This window comes from Aquila chrysaetos, chromosome 20 (genome assembly GCF_900496995.4).
Source record: "Aquila chrysaetos chrysaetos chromosome 20, bAquChr1.4, whole genome shotgun sequence".
Taxonomy (NCBI): domain Eukaryota; kingdom Metazoa; phylum Chordata; class Aves; order Accipitriformes; family Accipitridae; genus Aquila; species Aquila chrysaetos.
The window spans coordinates 20894127-20914920 of NC_044023.1; the positions used below are offsets into that span (position 1 = coordinate 20894127).

Consider the following 20794-nt stretch of genomic DNA (forward strand, 5'->3'; position numbering starts at 1 on the left):
ACAGAAATCCTTCACAGTGAAAAACACATCAATCACAAATATTCAAGTTAAGGTAGAAACTGGGATTGATTAAAAATCATGCATTTGAATGAAAAATCAGTTTCTACTGTAGCACTACAGAGAATTATTTGTCTTAGTTGAATTGACTAGTAGTTAGCAAAATCTTTCAGATTGACACTATACTGTACTGCAATGTTTCTGCTCTCTCTATTCACCAGCAAGATACATGGACATAGTACAACTAATTTTTAATTATTCCAGATAGCATAGATCTTGACTAAGGGCCTGACCAGATCCTGTTAAATCAGTGGGATCAAGGTGCTTGTCCAGTTCTCCTTCACACATCCCAAAGGCAGGTGGTCACTAAAAAAGGACTGAAAAAATCACTGTGCTGACCAGGCTGGCACAACCTCTTGTGAGCAGCCAATAGCCACACAGATGATTAATTAGAGAAAACTATTCACCACGTGCCAGGTACAGGCAGTGAGTTATTTCATATCAGCCAATTCATGGTCACTATGTATATAATAAATTTAAACTCTAGCAAATATAATCTAATCTGAGTTGGTTCAGTCCTCAGTGACAGAGTGTTGATGCTCATTTCTGCATATAATAATTTCTGATAAACTAGCTTATTTCATAATATTGATGATGCAACTACTTTTGGTAGAATGATGTTAATGACTATTCCAGGGAATCTGACCTTTCAGACAGATTTAATTGTACATTCTTGCAAGTCTGACAGAAATACTTCAAGATCAGTGACCCTGATTCTGAGTTGTATTACAATGTAAGAGCATACTAAAAATATTTCCATTTGTAGAAAAATTAGTGCAGCCTTTGACAATCTGTTCTCCAGCTTAATTTCTCTTTTTAATAGTAAAGTGGCCTTTCGTGGAGTTTGTTCAAGGGGAAGCAATGGACATGAAGGATTGTTTTGCATCAATTGTATGAGGATCATTGCATTTCAAAGGCCATGCCCTAGAGAACTTATAACATAAATGTTCTAAAACCCTGAAAAATTCAACAAGTCTCTGTTTTTTCCTTCCAAATAACAAATTTTTCTTTTAAAATTCTTCTAGTTACTAGAAGAATAATAAAGGTTCTATGCAGAAATTATGTATCTTCAGCTCCACTGGCATAGTTGACTTTTACTTACTCATCCTGCTAAACTAGCAGAGGGTAGAAAATGGAAGATCTATACTCGAATTAATCGTGTGACTCCTCTAGTCTGCATGAAAATTTAGGTCACTTACGCATATTGTGATTCCCAGTAATGCGCCTATTTTTCATTTCCCTGCAAGTGCTAACACACCATTATGTCTCTCCCCACTTTAAATTCAAGATACTTACGTGTCTTTTTTGTGGTAGCATTTACCGTGGCACTAAAGGGACCTGCTCCAGCACTGTTATAAGCACGGACAGCTGTGTAGTATGCTAAGTTGCTCTTCAAACCTGTTATTCTTACTGATGTCTCATTCCCTGCTGCTTTTACTCTGTTTGACGATTCTTCTTGTTCACCATTATTCCAGTACCTAACCTAGTAGATATAAACCAAAACCATTTAAAATCTTGCATGGAGTGGACTGTTCACCCATAGCATTGCATTTGACTCTTTTAAGTGCATTTTTTTCTCAGATGAAAGAGGCAGAAATACATTGAAATTTCAAAAATACGCTTACTGTGTAAAAAAACAAAACTCTTATCCATCTGCTTTTCACGCTTACTGCTCTTTTTAGTGTGATTGTAGGAAAAAGGAAACTAAAATATTAGATCTTGCTTGAATTTAAAAATTACAAGAGGAAAACCATTACTTCATCTAAGAAGTAAACAAGTTAAACTCGGAAAACTGTACCTTACAAAATAGTTTCTTGGGAGGTAAATGCAATTCTGAAATGTCAGTTTGAAAATACTGTTAGACAGACACATGACTATCAGCGCAGGAAGCAAAACACAATTTCATTCTCTGTTCTTTGTTTTCAGAGATCCTTAGAAGAAAATACCCTTCTTCTGGGTTGTAGGTGGGGCAGGAAGAAAGCAAGATATGTGGTAATCTGTCAGGAATTTGTGCTGCTGTGCTGCAGCCTGCATGACCCTTCTGGCTCATGGCCCTTTACAAATGGGAGCATATTTTAAATGAGCTTACCTCGTAGCCCAGTAACCTTCCACTACTCATCTTCCAGGGAATGGCTGTCCAGGAGACCTCGATGACCGAGGATGACAGACTCGTCGCAGATACACCGGAGGGTGCTGTGCTAGGCTCTGTATTCGGAAATCAATAAATGAGAGATGATCAGCAGCATTGGTGACTGTGGAAATAAGCACGTCCATGTTCAAAGTGATCTCATTTCTATTAACTGTTTGTTGCTATATTCTCTGATGAAACATCTCATGTTAAATATCTGGAGGTAATGCACTCAATCTGGAGATAAGAGTCACATACCTTCTTCAGCTGAAAAAACTGTGGTTACTGAACTAAATGGCCCTTCTCCTTTATTGTTATAGACACCAACTTTGACTTCATATGGTGAAAAGGGCAAGATGCTTTCATTCCTGAAGACGTATCTTGGTGTGTCAGGAGAGGTGACCACAGTCTGTATCCATGTTGTGGTGCCAAAGGGGCGGAAAGCAACGACATAGCCAAATCCTTCTCCGTTTTGTAATTCTTCAGGGATGGGCTTTGAGAAAAGCAACAGACGACAGAAGTCTGTGATGGTACATACAGCACTGGACACGTTTTGCAGGAATAAAGTACTGACAGACTAACAAACATACATGATTGCAACCAGGTTCTTGTACTGCATTTGGGATCATTCCATCAGCAAATTAACTCTGGTAAAGCAGAGCAAAATGTGTTCCTTTGAACCTATTTTTAAGGTTTGCACTTCAAGAAGAGAACAACATTCAGGTATATTTCTTGTTTTCCACTGTTTTAAGACGCTCTTCAGTAAATACAATATTTTTCAATTTCACAATCCATAGTTCATTAAAAAAAGAGTAATTGCTTAGTCAACAACTATTACAGAAGCCTGATACTACCTTTGTACAGTGGCTCATACCACAGTGATTATGATTAGATAGCCACACAGAGTAGTCAATGTTAGTAACAGATTGTTAACATTTTTTAACTCATTAAAAAGGGGATACATAATATAAAGTAGTATTTGATTGATTGTTTGTATTGGCTGGCACATGCATCCAGAGTTAATGGTAGGAAAGCAAGAACTGCAAATTTGCACTGAAAAGCATAATTCTTTGGCTCAACCTTTGAGCAATAACCCTTTCCTCTCCCCTGCCCCCTTTTTAGTGTTAACATTTGTGTGAGAACAGAAGCAATCTCAGACAAATTAACTAAATTTCCTACTGATTGCCATCTAGCACAGTAACACATGAAAGCAAAAGAGGGAAGGCAAACGTGCATAGTCACATTACAGAATGTTACCGAGCACATATACATCCTAGATGAGAAGCTGCTGCAGCCAGGGAAATTCATCTTTTAAGCAGCATTTGAATGAAAACAATCATTCTCTGAAGAAAATTGCTTGCCAGAAAACTTACATCCCATGTTATGACCAGTTCAGACCTGCTGCCTCCTCCCCCACTGACTTCAGATGGGGGAACTTCAGGAACTGTGAAAAGGAAACGTATAGCTGTCTACGCAGTGTAGATACAAGAGACAACATCATATAACATTAACCTCATGCTCTGAAGCTAACCCAGTTGTATTCGTATTGCTTTTGCAAATCAAGGTCAATGCTTCTGAGGCAGGGTGGGCAGTCCTGGGAAGCCGCAGCCCTGTCCTGCATTCACCTCGCTGCTTTCCATCACTGGGGCAGGCTGATGCTTTTCTGAGCACTTGAAGAACCTCACTAGCTCGCATGTATAGTAATGCTTGAACAATTGGAGGCATGCTTTTTTTTTTTTTTTTTTTTTTTTTTTTTTTTTTTTTTTTTTTGAGAGGGTTAACTTATGCAGGTATATTGGGCAATGGCCTTATTCCAAGTAAAATCCTGGGGTTTTAATTGATGTGTTCTTCTGAGCCACGTGCTTATTACAGAGAAGCTATACACTCATCAAACACTAGTAATGAAAAAAACACCTGTCAAAATTAACCTCTCTCCAGCCATTAATACCTTCAGACTCTGCAGCACTGCCTGATCTGACAGACTCTGGCATACTAAATACAGTTTAAATGTATTTAGATGTTATGCTTCTGTGATGCTCAGTAACGCAACACAAACTGTCCCGCAGCTAAATGGAAAAATCATGAACAAACTACTTATAGGCTTTTATATTCAATTGCAATTCCAAGCTTGTTTGCAAGGAACCAAGGGTATGAACACTCCTTTTCTGTGAATATTCAAGATTCTCGAATTAAGAACAAATAGAAGAACCCACTAACCTGCCTCTTCAGTTCTTACTTTTTCTGAGGGTAAACTAGGTTCTCCACCTCCTATTTTGTTACTGGCAACTACACGAAATTCATATTCAACCCAAGGATTTAAATCCACTACTGTGGTTGTGAATGTTTTTCCATCGATCACATCTGGAACTATTAAAAACAAAAAGAAAGGAAAAAAGGAAACTAAGAACATGGTGTCCCTGGTCAAAAACGTTTCAACAGAGTCTGTAACAAGAATTGTGTTTTACCTGTTGTAACTCGCTGCCAGCCAACTGAAAAGGGTGTCCTTGCTTGTACGGTGTAAGTGGTTACTGGGCTGTGATTATCTGTGCCTTCTTGCCAGGAGATCTGAGCTGTGGTATCAGTTATTTCATCCACTTTCACGTGTTTGGGGGGCCCAGGTGAGCCTAGAATCAGATTGAAAATTACCTGGTGTTTTGTAAAGCCAGTACCTTGGAAATCACTAACACAGCAGTATGGATTCTCATTTTATCAGCGCTGTGGGAGGAAGAAAACAATTCAGCTTGGAATAAGAACACTTGTAATTATTGTTTTACATTCACTAAACTTTGATAATCTAATTGTGAAATACTCTGAACTACAGCACGGATGACAGGGTTTTGTTTTTTTTCAAGAACCTTTGTTCAGCATGATCCCTCTATCTTTCCAATGTCTTTTACTTTAGTCCTCAATGTCCTCTTTTAATCTACTAATACATCTCTGTAGTCTGCCAATTTGTTATCTACAGCTGTTTTATTGTACAATGCACTGTAGCAATTTTTCAGCACAACATCTGATCAGCACCCCAAGCAGCAATTCAGTCAGGCAAGCTTTCTGCTGCCTTCTGGAAAATCCTGACTCTGGGCATCCTGGCAAAAATGCTGGGTTTTGTCTCATCTGCACCAGCAAAGGGGGTTGAAATAACTAACAGCACATCAACAATTAGAAAATATCTGGCATATTTTAAAATATATTGAGTAAGTGTTGATCACATAATACGCTTTCGTAGATCAAAGCTTTTTCTCTTGCAATAAATGTAGCTGTATCATCAGCAAAGAAAGCTACAGTTCTGGGTTAACTGTGAACATTCTAGCTCTGAAGGAAAAGGAATAAGCCTGCATTAAATGCTTTAAACTCCAGTGTGTCCATAGGACAAAGCCCATCCTATGCTCTGGCAGCAGTAGCCCATTTCACAGGAAGGATTCTGGCATCACCAACCCCAACTGTTCAGTTTGCAGAGGCAGCAACTCACGGCTCGCTCACAGCTGCCAGTACCGAGTTCCCTCTCGTCAGTGACTGGAAGGACTGTCAGTGAGAAAAGATGTGAAGTCAATATTATACCCTCCAGCTCTTAATTTCTCTGGGAAAAATTAGGCTTCATCCAAAAATTGAGCTAAAATTCTCCCTAACTGCAAAGCAGAATGACATAATTCAAGTCACAGTCATTCATCACGTAATTCAAGTCATGAATTGGTTTTACAATCTACAACATCAGTTGTTTCTGTAATCTACAATATAAAAAAGTTAGAAAATATGATTCATGGTAACTGAAGCTGGAATTTACCTCGTACGATAAGGTCTGCCGCAGATGCTACGCTATCCACTTCTGTCTTCACCATACAAACGTATTTTCCACTATGTTTCAGCTGTATGTTTCTAATCATTAAATCTCCTGATGCACTCTGTCGAAATACAAAGTTATTATTAACGTAAATGTACTACCTTGTAATTTAATACTAAGATTGTATTTGTAAATGGAAAAGAAATCAACCAAAAATGTTGAAGGTAAAGTTGCTCAAAAATTGCATTGGCAGACAGCCTACAGGATAGCAAGTTATTATCCATCAGCTGCTCCATGGTAATTGTCTGTAAGCATTTTCCTAATAAACATGAGGTAGTGTCCCTCTTTTACAGGAGAAGTAAGCCACAACATGGTTAGGTCGTACTGGGAACATACCTCCCGACTGCTATTAGGAACCACGAAGAAAGTCAGTGCCCTATGACCAACCATTTGTCTCAAAGCCCTAAGGAAGAAAAACCATGGTTTCTATGGCCATTAACCAAATTGATTTCTAGATAGAATTTATAAGTCTAGTTATCACAGATTTTTAAGGAGTTCAAATGTGTAAACACCACAGCTGAATTTGGTCCGTTCTACAGGTTATTGTGAGCACACTTTCATTTAAAGGTTGTACATTTCGAGCTAAGTTCCCCATTTTACAAGTCTAAGTTCTATTCTTTGTTCTTCATTGAATATTTAATCTTTGGTCATTTTTTTTACCATTTTTACCATTTTTACCATTACTCTCTCATGTCAAAGCATATGGCTGATCTCCTGAATCAAGGGAAACATACATAAAACTTGAGTAATAACTGTGACTTCATCTCACATTAGGGCTCCTTGTATACCATTTGTTTTCTGCATCACTGAGCAGAGCGCTTGATACTAAACCTTTGGTAGCCAGTGTCACTTCAAAAAAATCTCCTCTGTGTCAGTTGAACTACTGCTTTAACCCAGTTCACATCATATTTTTCCAGGAGAAAAATCTTTCAGTCAGATTTCAGTTTTTAAAACCTTTTGGGTTTTTTGGGTTTTTTTTTTTCTTTTTAAATTTTCTGGAGAAGCAGTGCTTCATTTGAGGACAGAACCCTGTTTTGTGGATATTTTCAGCTATTCTGGCCACATGACTGATTCTTGGGCACACAGTAGTTTGGGAGAAAGGAGAAGACACAATTCTGGAGTTTAGTTTAGTCTTCGGAAAAAAATTAACCACCTTTCCAAACATTTTTCTTTGTTTCACATTCACACCCATTATTTCAGCATTACTATATCTCACTTTTTTTATTTAACAAAAGCTGAAAACAATTCTGCCCGATTCCCTTCCATGTGCATGTAAACACAATGCCTGGTCTTCTATGAAAGCACAGATGCAAGCATTTGCAGGACAATTCAGCACTGACTGCCTACAATACATTAGAAGTTGAGTCAAAGGCAATCTAAAATCCATCTACTAGATTGGAAGTGGGTATTCAGGGAATGACCAACAACAGCAATGCATATTCACAAGCAAATCATGTTCTACATGAACTTATTTTAGCAAACTATATTTAAAACATCTCGACAAAGGGGACTGTCAAATGGAATAATTTTACTTGAAATAAATCCCACCGAAATATTAACCCTGCATTTAAATTATTTTGGGGAAGAATCCCAAAGTACTGGGGAGAACACAGAAACCTGCAGCCGCAAAAAGCTACAACGTAGAAGGCCCTCTCACCTCCTATAGCTCTGCAGACCATCAGCAGTATCCACATTCTTGCCTAGCCAGATTAAATCTTTGTCAGCATGGACAAGTCCAGGTGACAGTAAGATCACCTTCCTTTCTCCATGCTACCCAGAATACAAATAAAGAGTAGTCCATGCAGTATGAACAGCTGCTGAAATTGCTTTTGCTTCTCCTGACTGCATAACAATCTCAGCCATTGCTGGGCTCTATAAGCAGGTGATACCCGAAACAGTTTAGAGTCAATCTGTTCAAAATTTTGAGATCTACTTGGTTTGCCATACTCTGTATAAATCATTTGTCTAACAAAAAAAAAAAAAAAGCAGCACAGTAAGACAGTGTTACATCCTATATTTTTCTAACCATCTGGAAGACCAGGTGGTGGTCCCATAACATTCCCACTAACTACTACATGTCAGAGACCTCAGGCATGCGTGACAGGGACTTCCAAGACATCATTACATAGAAATCTATCCATCGAAAAATTATTTTCTTTTTGCCATGTTTACAACCAAGAAAGCTGAAGTTATTTTTGCACAGATATTTTCATTTAACAAATATACAATGCAACCATGGGAAGGCTTAGAACATATTTATGCTTATTTACTTACCATGACCCGCATGTAACTCCAGATGACATTATTCCCCTGACCTTAATGTGATACAAAGCCCATAAAATATTTTCGTGGATCTCTTGGTAACCTATGAAGTTTTCTGCCAATGAGCTTCAATCCCTCTTTACACAAATAAGAGTGTTTTTAAAAAAAAAAAAACAACAAACCCATGAATGTCTATATTCCATAAACCCCCCTGATTCTGTACCTTACGACAAATTTCCAAGTAAAATGTTCTAGATTCAGAGTTCTGAGTTAGCCAATACTCCCCCTGGATTTTTCTTCAGCACTGACTGAGGATTTTCTGTGAAAAAATTTTTTCCTCTGAGGAAAAAAGAAAACGACACCTAAACAAGGCTTTGATTTGGAATTATGCCTGTGTTTGTTTTAGGGAAAAGCTGAAATTTCTAGTGACAAAAATTACTGCATTTCCCAATCAGCTTATGAAGCCTTAATTGAGCCAGTAAAACTGTCAGATTCAGGTTTTGGTATGTTTTTAACCTTTCCTTTCTAATATTACTATTTGTATATACAACCAGAGTACAGCTGGGGGGAAATATTACTAAATAAATAAAGTCCATGTAGCAGTACTGGAAGGTAACGGGCTATGAAACGGAGCATTCCCATTACAGCATGACAGATGGTCAGTTCGTAATTCTCGAAACATTTCTGTGAAAATGTACATGATATATGAATATCTCATGGCTCCTACAAGGAAATCTCATCATCTCCACATGCACTTATATTTAATCAATTGCAAACTGCAGAACAATCTGTGTGTTTGGTGCCTACTGATTAAATGCTAAATCTTTCAAGGTTTTACAGGCAAAAAGAAAAAAGTTAGGTGCTGAAATTTCACAGTTTCACAGGCAGTAGTGTCTAACCCACAGCTATTCCTCTAGGGCAAGATATCTGGCGAGAGTATGTGAAAGGAAACTTTATGAAGGCTTATAATGGCCAGTTTCATGCCGATGCTCAGCTGCTTGTTTTCTTATCACTTGGCCATGGCTTGCACTGTAATAAGACCCTTTTGCTGTAATTGATTTCATTCTCTTGATACATCTGTCATCTGTCTTAATACTTTACTTTTCATGTTTTGATTAGAAGGTTAAATTCTAAAAACCATTAATGTCATCATGGCCACCCCAGCAGCATCTCTGCATCTTGCGTAGGAAATATTTAATGAGGAGATGCTCAGGCAGAACGTTGAGGAATACGCTAGGGACGCAAGTGCCAGAAAAACAAGGAAAGATGGGATGGTTTTGTTCACCTTTAGGCTGAAGCCCACAAAGTCTGCACCAAGTTCCTTAATCTGTCATTGCTGAGTTTCATGTGATCTTGGGGAAAATCATGTGGGGACAGAGGTACACACTTCCAATACTTCAGGTCTAAAACACAAGGCATCTGAACAACAGGCAAGCAATGGGCAGCAAGCTAGCTCAATGAATAATTTCCCTCCAACACAGAAGAAAATTCTACAGGCCCAAAAGAGAAGCAGCATCCTATTTTTACCAGGTTGAAAAAAGAAGAAAGTAAGCCTGTCTGTGCTGCATACATCTATAAGGCAAATGAAGAGAAGGTGTTTGCAACTTACCCCTCCAACCTTCTCAAAATGAGAAGCGTCTTTCTTGAAATCGGTGAGTGTTCCATTAAAATACCAGGTGAAGCTGATGTCCAGTATAGGATCATGCTGAACCTGGCAAGGCAAGATGATGCTTTCTCCGACAGTGACATCCATGTTGGAGGGTGCCAAAGTAATCCTCGTTGGCTCTGTTGAGAGCAGAAGTATCAGTTATTGGATTCCTGTATTGCTGAGCTTTGCTTGCTAACATTCTGCCACATTCTTCAAATATGATTAATGACAGTCACTTCAAATTATGCAGCTGGACTATAAACGCTGCTGCCCGACCCCTCTCGTTGGAGCATTGTGCCCTTGCACATTTACCAGTGGGAGCTACTCGACACTGAAAAGATAAATTTTCACCTGCTGTGTACAGGCCAATATACTTGACAGAGCTAAATGCACTGCAACCCACAGCAATGAAATTACCATTCAAGAGCGTGTGTGGTTCTCAGCAATAACACTCATGTTTCGGAGCAGGAAGCTGTAGTAGCAGCCACTGGGAAGATTAAGAGGTGGGAGTGAGAGAAGGAGCTAATAAAATCTGGAAACTAGAGGAAATCCACATAGGGTAGAACGTATTGGATATTTATGTCCATATATCATATAGAACATAAACAGTGTCATTAAGAACAGCTGCTTGTTATTCCAGAATAACATTAATGGAGAAAAATTTCAAGTACTGCAAATACTGCGGAAATAAAATTTAATTCTAGAAATTCTTTGTATATAATTCTATTATTTGTATATAAAGGGACATGAATCATTTAGGAGCACAGACAGAAAATATGAAGCTGTTAATTCACTGAACAAAATAATTCTGTTTGGCTCTATGAGATATATACGATATGTAATGCAGTAGGGTATTAGATAATTCTGAGTTTGGAAAATCTTTCAGATATTCCAATCTTTAAAAAAGAACATCATGAAAAAAGACACTCTTCAGATAAACTCCACAGACTACTGGTCCTTTTAATCCAGTATCTTAGACAGCAGCTAGCAATGGATGACTTAGAGGAAGGAGCAAGAACCCTTTTAACAACAATTACATATACAATTCACTTTTGAAAAACTTTATATTTTACTGCCCTTGGAGTCCCTGAACGCTCCTGCAGCTGTAGTTTCTACCACATCTTTTTCCATAAGCAAACAGCATATAGTTCCTTAGGGCTAAACAGATTTTGGACTGGAATATAAAATTACCTCAAATATTTTTTTGATTGCCATGGGTTTGTTTTTCTCAACAAGTTCAAAAAACCCCCAAACTTAAAAGCAGAATTGCACTAGTTAGTATTTAGATAAGTGAGAGAAGGGAGGAAAGTGTTCAGAACTTCCTCACATCTGAGAAATATCTTTGTCAAAGACAGAAAATCCCTCAGTCTCTTTCCTCTCAACTAATAAAAGAACTATAACAAATATCCTTTTATCTTTGTATTTTGTTAAATATATAACTTCTCACACTCTCTACTTTCTACCACTTTTAGTGTTTTTTCAATAAGCAAACTCAGACTCCACATTGTTGCAGGCTTCCGTTGCACGGTTTGCAATTCAATTTAAATCACCTCACAGATGACCCCATTCCAGCTCACCTACCTGTAACTATTAAGTTTGTTGAGCCACTGGCTGTTCCAAACTGGTTTGTTGCCAGGCACGTGTAGCTTCCAGCATCAACTTTGGTCACATTGGCTATTCTTAGTTCTCCATCCTTTAATAACATGATTCTAAAAAATTATGATGAGATTTTAAAAGTTGCAGCACTGGTTTGTAGACAAAATGCTTTAATACTCATACTGTTACCCTTAGATATATCAAACTGCATCAATTACCAACCTGATGTTTGAAAATTTTGTGGCCATACACTGACAATATACAACAAATGGGAACCCATCCGTATATTACTCACCATTTTGGACACCAGTAGAACCAATGTTTCAGACACGTATGTGTGCCTATGTACGTGCGTGTGTGTGAGAGAGAAATCCCACATTAACTCCATCTTTGTCAGATGCACCAACTGAAACTAGAATAATTTTCAACTGTATTACATTGTTTGCCTCATGCGTGGAAACTTTGAAATAACTGTGCGTCATTATTATGATGATGCAATAGGATTTTTCGTAAGCAATCCACATTTTGCACTTTTCAGGATTCATAGATACAAGCCTAACACTGACTGCATTGAAGTCAATAGCTCATTTGCACAACTGACTCTCTAGAGTAGGAGTTAGCCCATGCAAGTAGAAACTCAGTACTTGTACAGAAAGCAAACTGAGATTTCACACCGTTGCAGACTTCTGTCTCAGTTTATCCCCTACGCTGAGCAGGAGTGACCTGCAGACGTAGTAGAGGTATGCTTTGCGAAAGGACTTGAAGGAAAGAAAATTCCCTCCACCCCACACAAACTCCACCAGTGAGAGCCATGCCTAACGGACAGACAGCACGGAACAAACCAGAAAGATGCTTATAAAAGATGTGGACAAAAGATGACCCACAGTACTGCTATAGACAGAAGAGCACCAGCATCCCAACAGCAGAGATGACATCCTAGACAACAGCCCTGGAGGGAGGTAAAGGTAAGGCTAATTTGACTCCCTCTTTCCCTATTTCTAGTCCTCCCATCTGTCATATCCTTAGATGCAGGGCCTCCTACCAAGTCTTCCCTAAGATAACCTGGAGCAGCTGTATAACTAACTGTATATAAAAATGTCCAGAATAATTAACAAAAAAGCAGACATCATCCTGATACGCCTAAATCAAAAAAGCTTCAGAGCTTCTTTCTCATATCCCATCACTCCATTTCAAAGGCACCAAATGAATCACAGCGAGGCTATTTTGTCAGCTCCCTAAGCACCTTTAGCTAGAAGGTATTTTGGAAATGCCCCAAACACCCACATCTAGCTACACAGAATCAAAAGAACGGTAAACAACATTAACACTCCACAGGAACCTCTGACCACATTAGATGAAGTCTTACACAGTTGTCAGAGTAAGTATCAGCTGAGAAGGCAGCAAATGTCATGAAACTTAACATTGCTATCTTCCCTTTCTCAGAGGAGTCATGAGGATTTTGCCTTCTCAGTTGTATGCACTTCATTTATTAACCTGCTGCTTTATTCAGTAAAAAATTCATTAAATACCTACCCCTGCTACTCTTTTTATTTTTAACATACTTGAGGCAAATTAGTATTAATGGAACTTCATTTGTCCCAACTTAGATTTAGTTTTCTAAAGTTAAATACATATTACAAAAAGCAGATGGGGAAGTCTGCTGTTAGGTGGGAATTGGGATCACTGCCTTTCTTCTCAAAACTTGTCCCAAGCATGGGATAAGCAGGATGCTCACTTGAAAAAACAGGTTCCTTGCTTTTCTGGCATTCACACACTGTATCTAAAAGCTTAGTGTGAGCAATTCTCCGTGTGAAACCCCACATGTGCTATGGTGGCTTATGAAGGATCATGCAAGCTTGAAACTGCTGCACCAGTTGCAGGGCAAGTCTGTAAAGACTTTTAGAACTGAAAGCAGGCACGGCTAAGACACACCTGGTGAATGCACCACCTTAGATGTACTTGCACTGCCGAAATAAAAGTTGACCCATAAAAGGTATATGCTTCAGTAAGCGCACTGTCATTAATTATTTATATTGATTTATATTATAAATAATACAGTGTTACAATATTTTTGGTTGGTGTTTTCTTGCCTTTTTTTTTTTTTTTTTTTCCAAGCAATGCATCTGAATCCATTATTTCAGAGAATAATTAAGTTGGTAAATAAGGGCAGCAGAATGCAACTCTGGAGTTTGATTGGTTCAGTGACCTTTACCTTCACCCTTAACTTCTCTGATCCTCCAAAACCGTGTTCACTAACCACAGACCACGGCAGTGGGAGTCTATCATGGCTCTGTAGTTATGCTGCTCCCTTCCCTTACTACCAAATTCACCTAATCCTCAAGGCCACATGGAGACTGCGTTTTAAATGTCTGAAAGCAGGAGTCTGGATTCCTTCCACACCTGCACTGCTATTACACAGCTCTACAATGAAACACACTCTAGAAATAAGCACCACTTTTAATTGTTTTTCTTAATTATTCTCAATTGCATTTTATATTTTCTTATAAAAGGTGTTACAACACTCATTGCTGCAGCTGAAATACATTTCCTTTGGGCAAAGGTGACACAATAATGACATTAACAGATGCAAATTTTAAGTGGTAACAAGTCACTTTGTTAGAATGACAGACAAAAGCGTCTTAAATGGGGGAGAAAAGAGTTATAAATAGACAGTTTAATCAGTTTACATCTGGAGGTAACCATCTTTCAGTCTTCCAAAGTGTACTGAGGTACCTAAGCCAATGTGGCAGTGTTTGAGGCATATTTGTAAGGAGGGTGTGCTTCATCAGTGTCAGCACAGCTGACCTCCCTGAGGCTTATTAACTTGGTTTTTTTTGGAAAATTCAGAAGTAACATTTGGCTGCACTTTATATTAGATGCAACATTTGTAACTAACTAAATCTTGCAATAGGGTTTATAGGTATTTTAAATGTGTTAAAGAAGTGATTAATACATTTTATAGGGAATTATAATGACATCAATAAAAGGTGTTAAAATGTATTAATTATGGTTGAAAGCAAGCTATTGAGATGTTGGACTTTCTAGCTATCTGTATATTTTGCAAAGGCTTGTATCGCATCATCTCCTTTGAAGCAGTTTCCAGTAGAAAAAATACAAAACCAAATGAAAACCCAACACTGTTGACAAAGCCTGAGATCAAATAAAGGAAAAACTAGGATTGGGGTATAACCAGAAAATGTCCATTGTTTAATTAAAACGAATCGCATTCAGAGTGCTCTGAGCTATCTGCAAGTCTAGCTTACCTAAAATAATTAAGCAATAGGCTTATTAAAACCAAGATATAATTATTAAAAAAAAACCCAAACAAACAACAAATCAATTCTAGAAAAAAATTATTGTCGAAATAAAATCTTTACTGGTAAATTAATAAGAGAAACGCTTTACTTTTTCAATTACAAAACAGTAAATGCAGCACAGCCTATGAAAACACTAAACCCAGGAATAGCTCTACCCCTTCCTGCTGAAGCATTATACAAACTGAAGCTTTTAGTATACTTAAAGTTATTAGATATTCACATACTGTTATAAAACAAATGTACTGTGGCTGGCCCGCTGCCAGGAAGTGATCTGGATCTCTAAATACAGAAAAATAACACATCCTTTGGCATTCCCTGTATCTACAAGCGTTTTCCCAATACATTTTGGTGAAGGCCAGCAATTTTGAAAGTGAATGCCATTTTCCACAAGCTGCACACTTTTGAGGCACTGGCAAGTGGCAGAAACTTTTAGCCCTGTAAAATAGACATAATTGGCAGAATAATGCTTTGGCACATATCCATTTGCACAACAGGAGACTGATTTAGGACCTGTTTGGTTCTCAGATCAAAACATCATTGACAATATCATCATCTCTAAGTCTTTAGCAAAATTGTGGGAAATTCATCTTTAAGAAGATTCTTTTTTTCCAATAGTCAAAGGGATGGCATAAAAAAACCCCCGAAACAACCCAACTAAACAAACCTACAACAGCCAAATGTCTTAACTCATGCCCACGCTCTTTGAGGTCAACAGAATGGGGAGAGGGATTAACCAACTTCAGGACTTCAGGGTTCTTGACTTGAGGCACCCATGTTGGTAAAACTATGAGAGTCCTCCTGTCCCACCCAAACTAGGAGCATGTAATTGGCACTACAGATCTTCCAGACAGCTGAGGGACTTCAGTGGGGTTAAAGTCTCCATCAATTCTGCCCCATCTGTCAAGTTTTATACGTGACATTATAATTTGTTATTAGTTATCTTAGTCATAACTGACCATGGAGAAATCCAACTGTGAAATAAGCGCATGCACTTCTCATACTGATAAATTATTTTAGCATTGTTTCAGACTGCACCAAATTTTCACATTTCAGATACTGAAACAAGTATGATCTGGGACTGGAGGGCAAGTGGTGCTCCAGGATGCCAATCCGAGATCTGTCAACTTCAGTATCTGTAGTGTAAGAATAATCAAGCTATTCTGCATTCACTGTCCCCACACCTACTTGCTCAGAGAACTGGGACAGCATCATCTGGAGGTTTGCATAGTTTTACCTTACCGACCAAAATCCTGTTAAATTGAAGTGTTGGTGCAGTACAACCATATACACATGACTAAGGGCCAGAATATGCCTCAGGATCCAAGACCACAAATTTAAGATTCAAGACCTGAAATTTAGTGTCATTAATGAAACCGTTAATGAATGAAGATTTTTCTCATCTTCCTGTGATTTTATTACTGAAATAACAGACATAAACAAATGAAGTAATCACTGCCTTTTTTGTCAGATTATTCAGCAGAAAGTCAACTATTTTACGTCCTTATTGATATGATAATAAACATAAACATGTTGCTTTCCAGTTCATAACACTTCAGTACAAAGGAACAGTGGAAAAGTGGGTCAAAACTGCCTTTTTATATATCAATCAAATTCCAACTAAATTAAACCAGATTAATTAACAAGAAAGGCAGCAAAAAAAAAAAGCTCCTATTGAAGCACTGGTAAGTAAATGCATTACTTTCCACATCACGGCATTTCAAACTGTAGCGCAAAATGAAATAAAAATACTTAATTCAAACCGTAGAGAAGATAAAATGAGTAAGTGATACTTATAAGAATCATGCAACATTTTATCAGGAATTATTTCTCCTCTTTTCTTTCCCCCTTAGTTTGACATCACTTCACCACAGTTAAAGATGCTGAAACTGGAGATTTTTAAGACAACTGCACTGGAATGTCTGTTAGTGAAGTTGAAGTTTGCAGCACCTTTTCATCTTTTTCTAGTCTTGGTAAATCTAGAAACATCTAGGAATAAAGGAAGATTTGTTTACAAGTGAAATGCTGCTCCATACGATCTCAAAATCCTTTGTATTAATCTGTTTCCAGTCAGGTATTTGAGCCAGGAGCACAGGACCCACTACAGACAAGATGTAGCAGCTGTCTAGTACTATGTATCAATTACAAATCATATACATACATAAAACATATAAAGAAATCTTTAAAGGGGTATCTAGGTTGCAGCATATTTTGGTATGTCTTCTGGTTTTGATGAGTTAAACTAGTATCAAGTGAATTTAATCTTGGTTAAACATCTAATCCTCCTTTTTTGGAGGATAAAGGAAAAATAAAAGCACATTCACCTGGAGATGGAGGTGTCTCAGGCCAGCTTTTCAACACAGAAGAAGGTACATGAAGGCAACTACAGTTTCCATCCTCTGCTTTCTCTACCTGGAGACACTAGGGGCTATGGCCTGCTATCAGTAGCAGCTGCTCCACATTAATTTGGAATAAACAAAACCTAGTTGTGGCTTAATGACTGCAGATAAAATACACTTTAGAGAAAATTTTTAAAGGCCTTATAATGAGATGGTTGTCAAGGAACAGCCTGAGTAAGTACAAGCTGCTCCCAGCGTGGTGGTACACACTATAACCATAATATGGAGTGAAAAATTACCTGTGCCAGGTAATCAGGTACCCTCAGTACCTGATCTGGCAGTCATTAAAACCCAGCAAATTCTTGCTAATTCTTGATTATTATGCTCATTACATCACCCAAAATTATTTATTTCAAAGGTCCAAAACTGCATTCTGGTGGGAAGCATTATCTTCCTTCAGTACCCAATTATCTTCCTTCAATACCCAATTAATTTAATTCCCATTTTCTGTCTTTCCTTCTGCATGTTCTACAGTGACCCCTACGCTTTCAATTCTCTCTGTATTCCACTGCTCTTTACTGTCTACCTCTCTTTATTCAAGATATTCTAAAAAAAAAAACCAAAACCAAAAAAAAAAACCAAACCCCAAAACCAAAAAAACCCCACATATTTTGCAAAACTAACAAGAAGCAAGATTGTATTCTTCAATGTTGAGCGGCTTTTCAGTCCAGAGCTTGTGAATCCATTTTGAATTATATTTTCTTCCCTCCACAAGACATATCATATTCAGCTCATTTAATTAAAATCTACTGAGTCATTATCCAAATCTTCTACATACTGAAAATGCAGCACCATTTAAAAATAAATTAAGAATACAAGCAACAGTGCCATCAAAATGAAAATCTTTCAGGCTTTACTGAAGTAATGTGGTCAGTACCTCCACCAAAATGTAAGTTCTTTTACAACAAATACTGTGAATACATTGAAGTAATGCAATATTTGTGCTTCATTTTTATTATTCAAATGGGAATTTTCTTAAAACATACTGATTCGATCCATGTTGCTGCATCTTATGTGACATTTTCACTTTTACAGCTGACATTAAGGACTAGTTCCACCATCACGCTAAGCCACGTTTGCCCTCTAAGCCTTCCAGAAAGCCTTCCCAGTTTAGGTACTGTCCAAACTAGCATGGTCTAGCCACGGTATCTATACCAGAGTGCTGGTGGAGTGTGCTGGCACATCCTCAGAAGAGGACACACTCCAATATTTGTTATGTTTACATGAAAAACAAAACATTACACTGTCCCTGTTCTCTACCAACGCAGAGTAACTCCACCATACCACAAGCAGACCTACCAATATCAATAAGAATATGGTTTTAACTACTCAAGGGCAAATAGATTTGGGAAACTATACATGTATTTATCCATGTGGGATATAGTGCAAGAGCTGTTCCCTTGCAGGAACTGACTTACAGAGACAAAATAACTTGCTGCACTCTTTGAAGACTGTGATTTCCCTCTTGCTTTTTACAAGCAAATGGCAACTGTAAGGGAGGGGAACGTCAGTCTCCATCTCACGCTCAATCTCTGTCTGTCTCTCCTAAAGAGCGCTCTGTGAGCCTGAACCCTACCATAGGTCTGAGCTCCAAATGTAATTAAGCTCATTATGCCTCCCCTACCTCTCCCAGGTAAAGTGCATGCTGGACCTCTGTGGCCAGCATTAGCCCTTTTGGGAACTCATTCCTTCCTTTTCCTGCAATTAAAAAAGACACCCCCACACCCCATCCCCCCCAAACAGACTTCTCCATTAGAAATGTAGTTAATGGTTGAAAAATGTACTGCTAATTGGAAACACTTTCCTGAATTGCAAGAATTGTAGAACTGCAAGAAATTCATGAATTGCAATTATTCATAGCAGACAGTAATGAACTCCAGTGCTTTCTGCAAAGAATCGCATCTCTGCTTTTCTCTGAAGGCAAGTGTACTTCATTTAGATTAATTCAGGATTATTGGCTTGTTGTTATGTTTCTACTGTAAGCCATTTGCAGTGTGCGGACAAAAATATAGTAGGAGACACTTTGGGCCATATTTTGGAAATACCTGCACTTTGCAGAACTGAAAGCCATAACTTATGTTCATAAATCTAAGCAGGCAGCATCATGCATGATCAATACCTTTTCAGAAACTGAACATTGCTTTCTTTAGCCTGGTACCATAACCGCAAATGAAATTGGTGGGTACTGCTTTTGAAGGGCAATCCAAAGCAACCGTTAAGACTAGATCTGATGTCTATTCAGACAGATAGCTCACAAAGCAATGCAGAAGTGGTGGCTGGAATGCTCTTCTCTTGGACTTGTGTGGAGCCCTGGAAGGTCCAGTTGTGCCTGGCAGATTTCAGTATCGTGAATCAAACCTACACAGGTTATCTGAAGGCTGGTGACAGGCAGCTCCAACAAGAGACAAGCAGGAACAGGAACGACAGCATTCTTCCTGCCTGCCTTTTTATGGAAATGGTACAGGGACAAAAACTAGGAATTTTCCTAAATGGAGAATATCAAGTGCTATGCATTTATGTACATGCTTTACAAAAGTGACCATAAAAATATGAACAAATGAGTAACATCAAAAAGAAACAGGTTTCACTCAAGTTTTAGAGATCATTGGTGGCCCCGTGTTACAGACTTACTTATCAATGTGATACTACGTCATTACAAGACGATGGGAGGTTTTACACAGAAAGGAAAACCAACTAGTGTTATTCTGAATGAGATTTTGCTTGCTTGCAGGCATGCAGCCAGCTAGTGAGTCTGTGGTACCGTGTCAAGCTCTATAATGACAGATGCCTAATCTTCTGCAAAATTGCCACATTTGACAACACTTAACACTAGAACACGTGAAAACCATCGTGGTCCCTGTGAAGAAAGAGCCAGAGCTGCACAGATCAAGATGACAGCAAGTGTCCAAACCTTTTGGGTAAAAGGAGAGAGCTCTAACCTTACGATGGAGCAAATAATGGTCTCAATTGCAGCCTCTCAAAGTTTTGATCTATCTGGTAGCATTGTCTGCATTTAGAAATTTCAAAACAAAACCACAACATTGTGTATTACAGAAATAGGACTACAAGAATTTCACCTGGCTCAGAAATAGCTTCCCAATGACAGGCTAAGCTTTGTACAACCTAACACAAAGTCCTAGAGGAGGAGGGATACATTCATAAAAATGCAACACACTGCCCTGGCAATCCTCCAAAAGCAAAACATTCAGTTTCCTCAGTCTCATGTCGGCACTTTTGGCCACTTCAGTGATTCCGCTGTCCCTGAATTACCCTGCAAAGTACAGGGCGATACCAGAGCGCTGCAAGAGGAGCACTCGTAGTCATCCGGTCCTCACGGCTCCCAGGCAAACCCTATGACCTTCTGTGGCTGTTGCTGTGAACACAGTCTGTATCTAACTCAGATAGTCCAGCAATTAACTAGCTGCAGAAAGACTGACCTCAGGGCAGACTAAACTCCCGAACAGTTATTCTGCTCCTAAGAGTTTTTACAGCCTGTACAGAGCGCTCAAGTGCTGCAGCTGGAATGTCCTAAGTATCAAACTGCCTAGTTTC

The 20794-nt window shown here is 38.5% G+C and overlaps 1 protein-coding gene and 1 long non-coding RNA gene across 5 annotated transcripts in view; one reads left to right on the forward strand and one right to left on the reverse strand.

Annotated features, from left to right (window-relative positions):
- LOC115353813 overlaps window positions 1-3151 on the forward strand; it is a 217389-nt gene extending 214238 nt beyond the window's left edge. For 2 of the 3 annotated variants that reach the window (XR_005930957.1, XR_003927708.2), the window contains exon 10: window positions 2184-2302. This is a non-coding gene — a long non-coding RNA (uncharacterized LOC115353813). Of the gene's footprint in view, window positions 1-2183; window positions 2409-2505 lie in introns of those variants that run through there. The other variant, XR_005930958.1, reaches the window with a different exon arrangement.
- LOC115353812 (contactin-3-like) overlaps window positions 1-20794 on the reverse strand; it is a 116792-nt gene that overhangs the window by 6779 nt on the left and 89219 nt on the right. For both annotated transcript variants that reach the window (XM_030043766.2, XM_030043767.2), the window contains exons 10-18: window positions 11515-11642; window positions 9895-10070; window positions 5967-6084; window positions 4651-4809; window positions 4403-4552; window positions 3559-3629; window positions 2444-2678; window positions 2147-2262; window positions 1354-1540 (exon numbers count right to left, since the gene is read on the reverse strand). In XM_030043766.2, coding sequence (XP_029899626.1) covers window positions 1354-1540; window positions 2147-2262; window positions 2444-2678; window positions 3559-3629; window positions 4403-4552; window positions 4651-4809; window positions 5967-6084; window positions 9895-10070; window positions 11515-11642 — 1340 coding nt within the window. The remainder of the gene's footprint in view (window positions 1-1353; window positions 1541-2146; window positions 2263-2443; window positions 2679-3558; window positions 3630-4402; window positions 4553-4650; window positions 4810-5966; window positions 6085-9894; window positions 10071-11514; window positions 11643-20794) is intronic.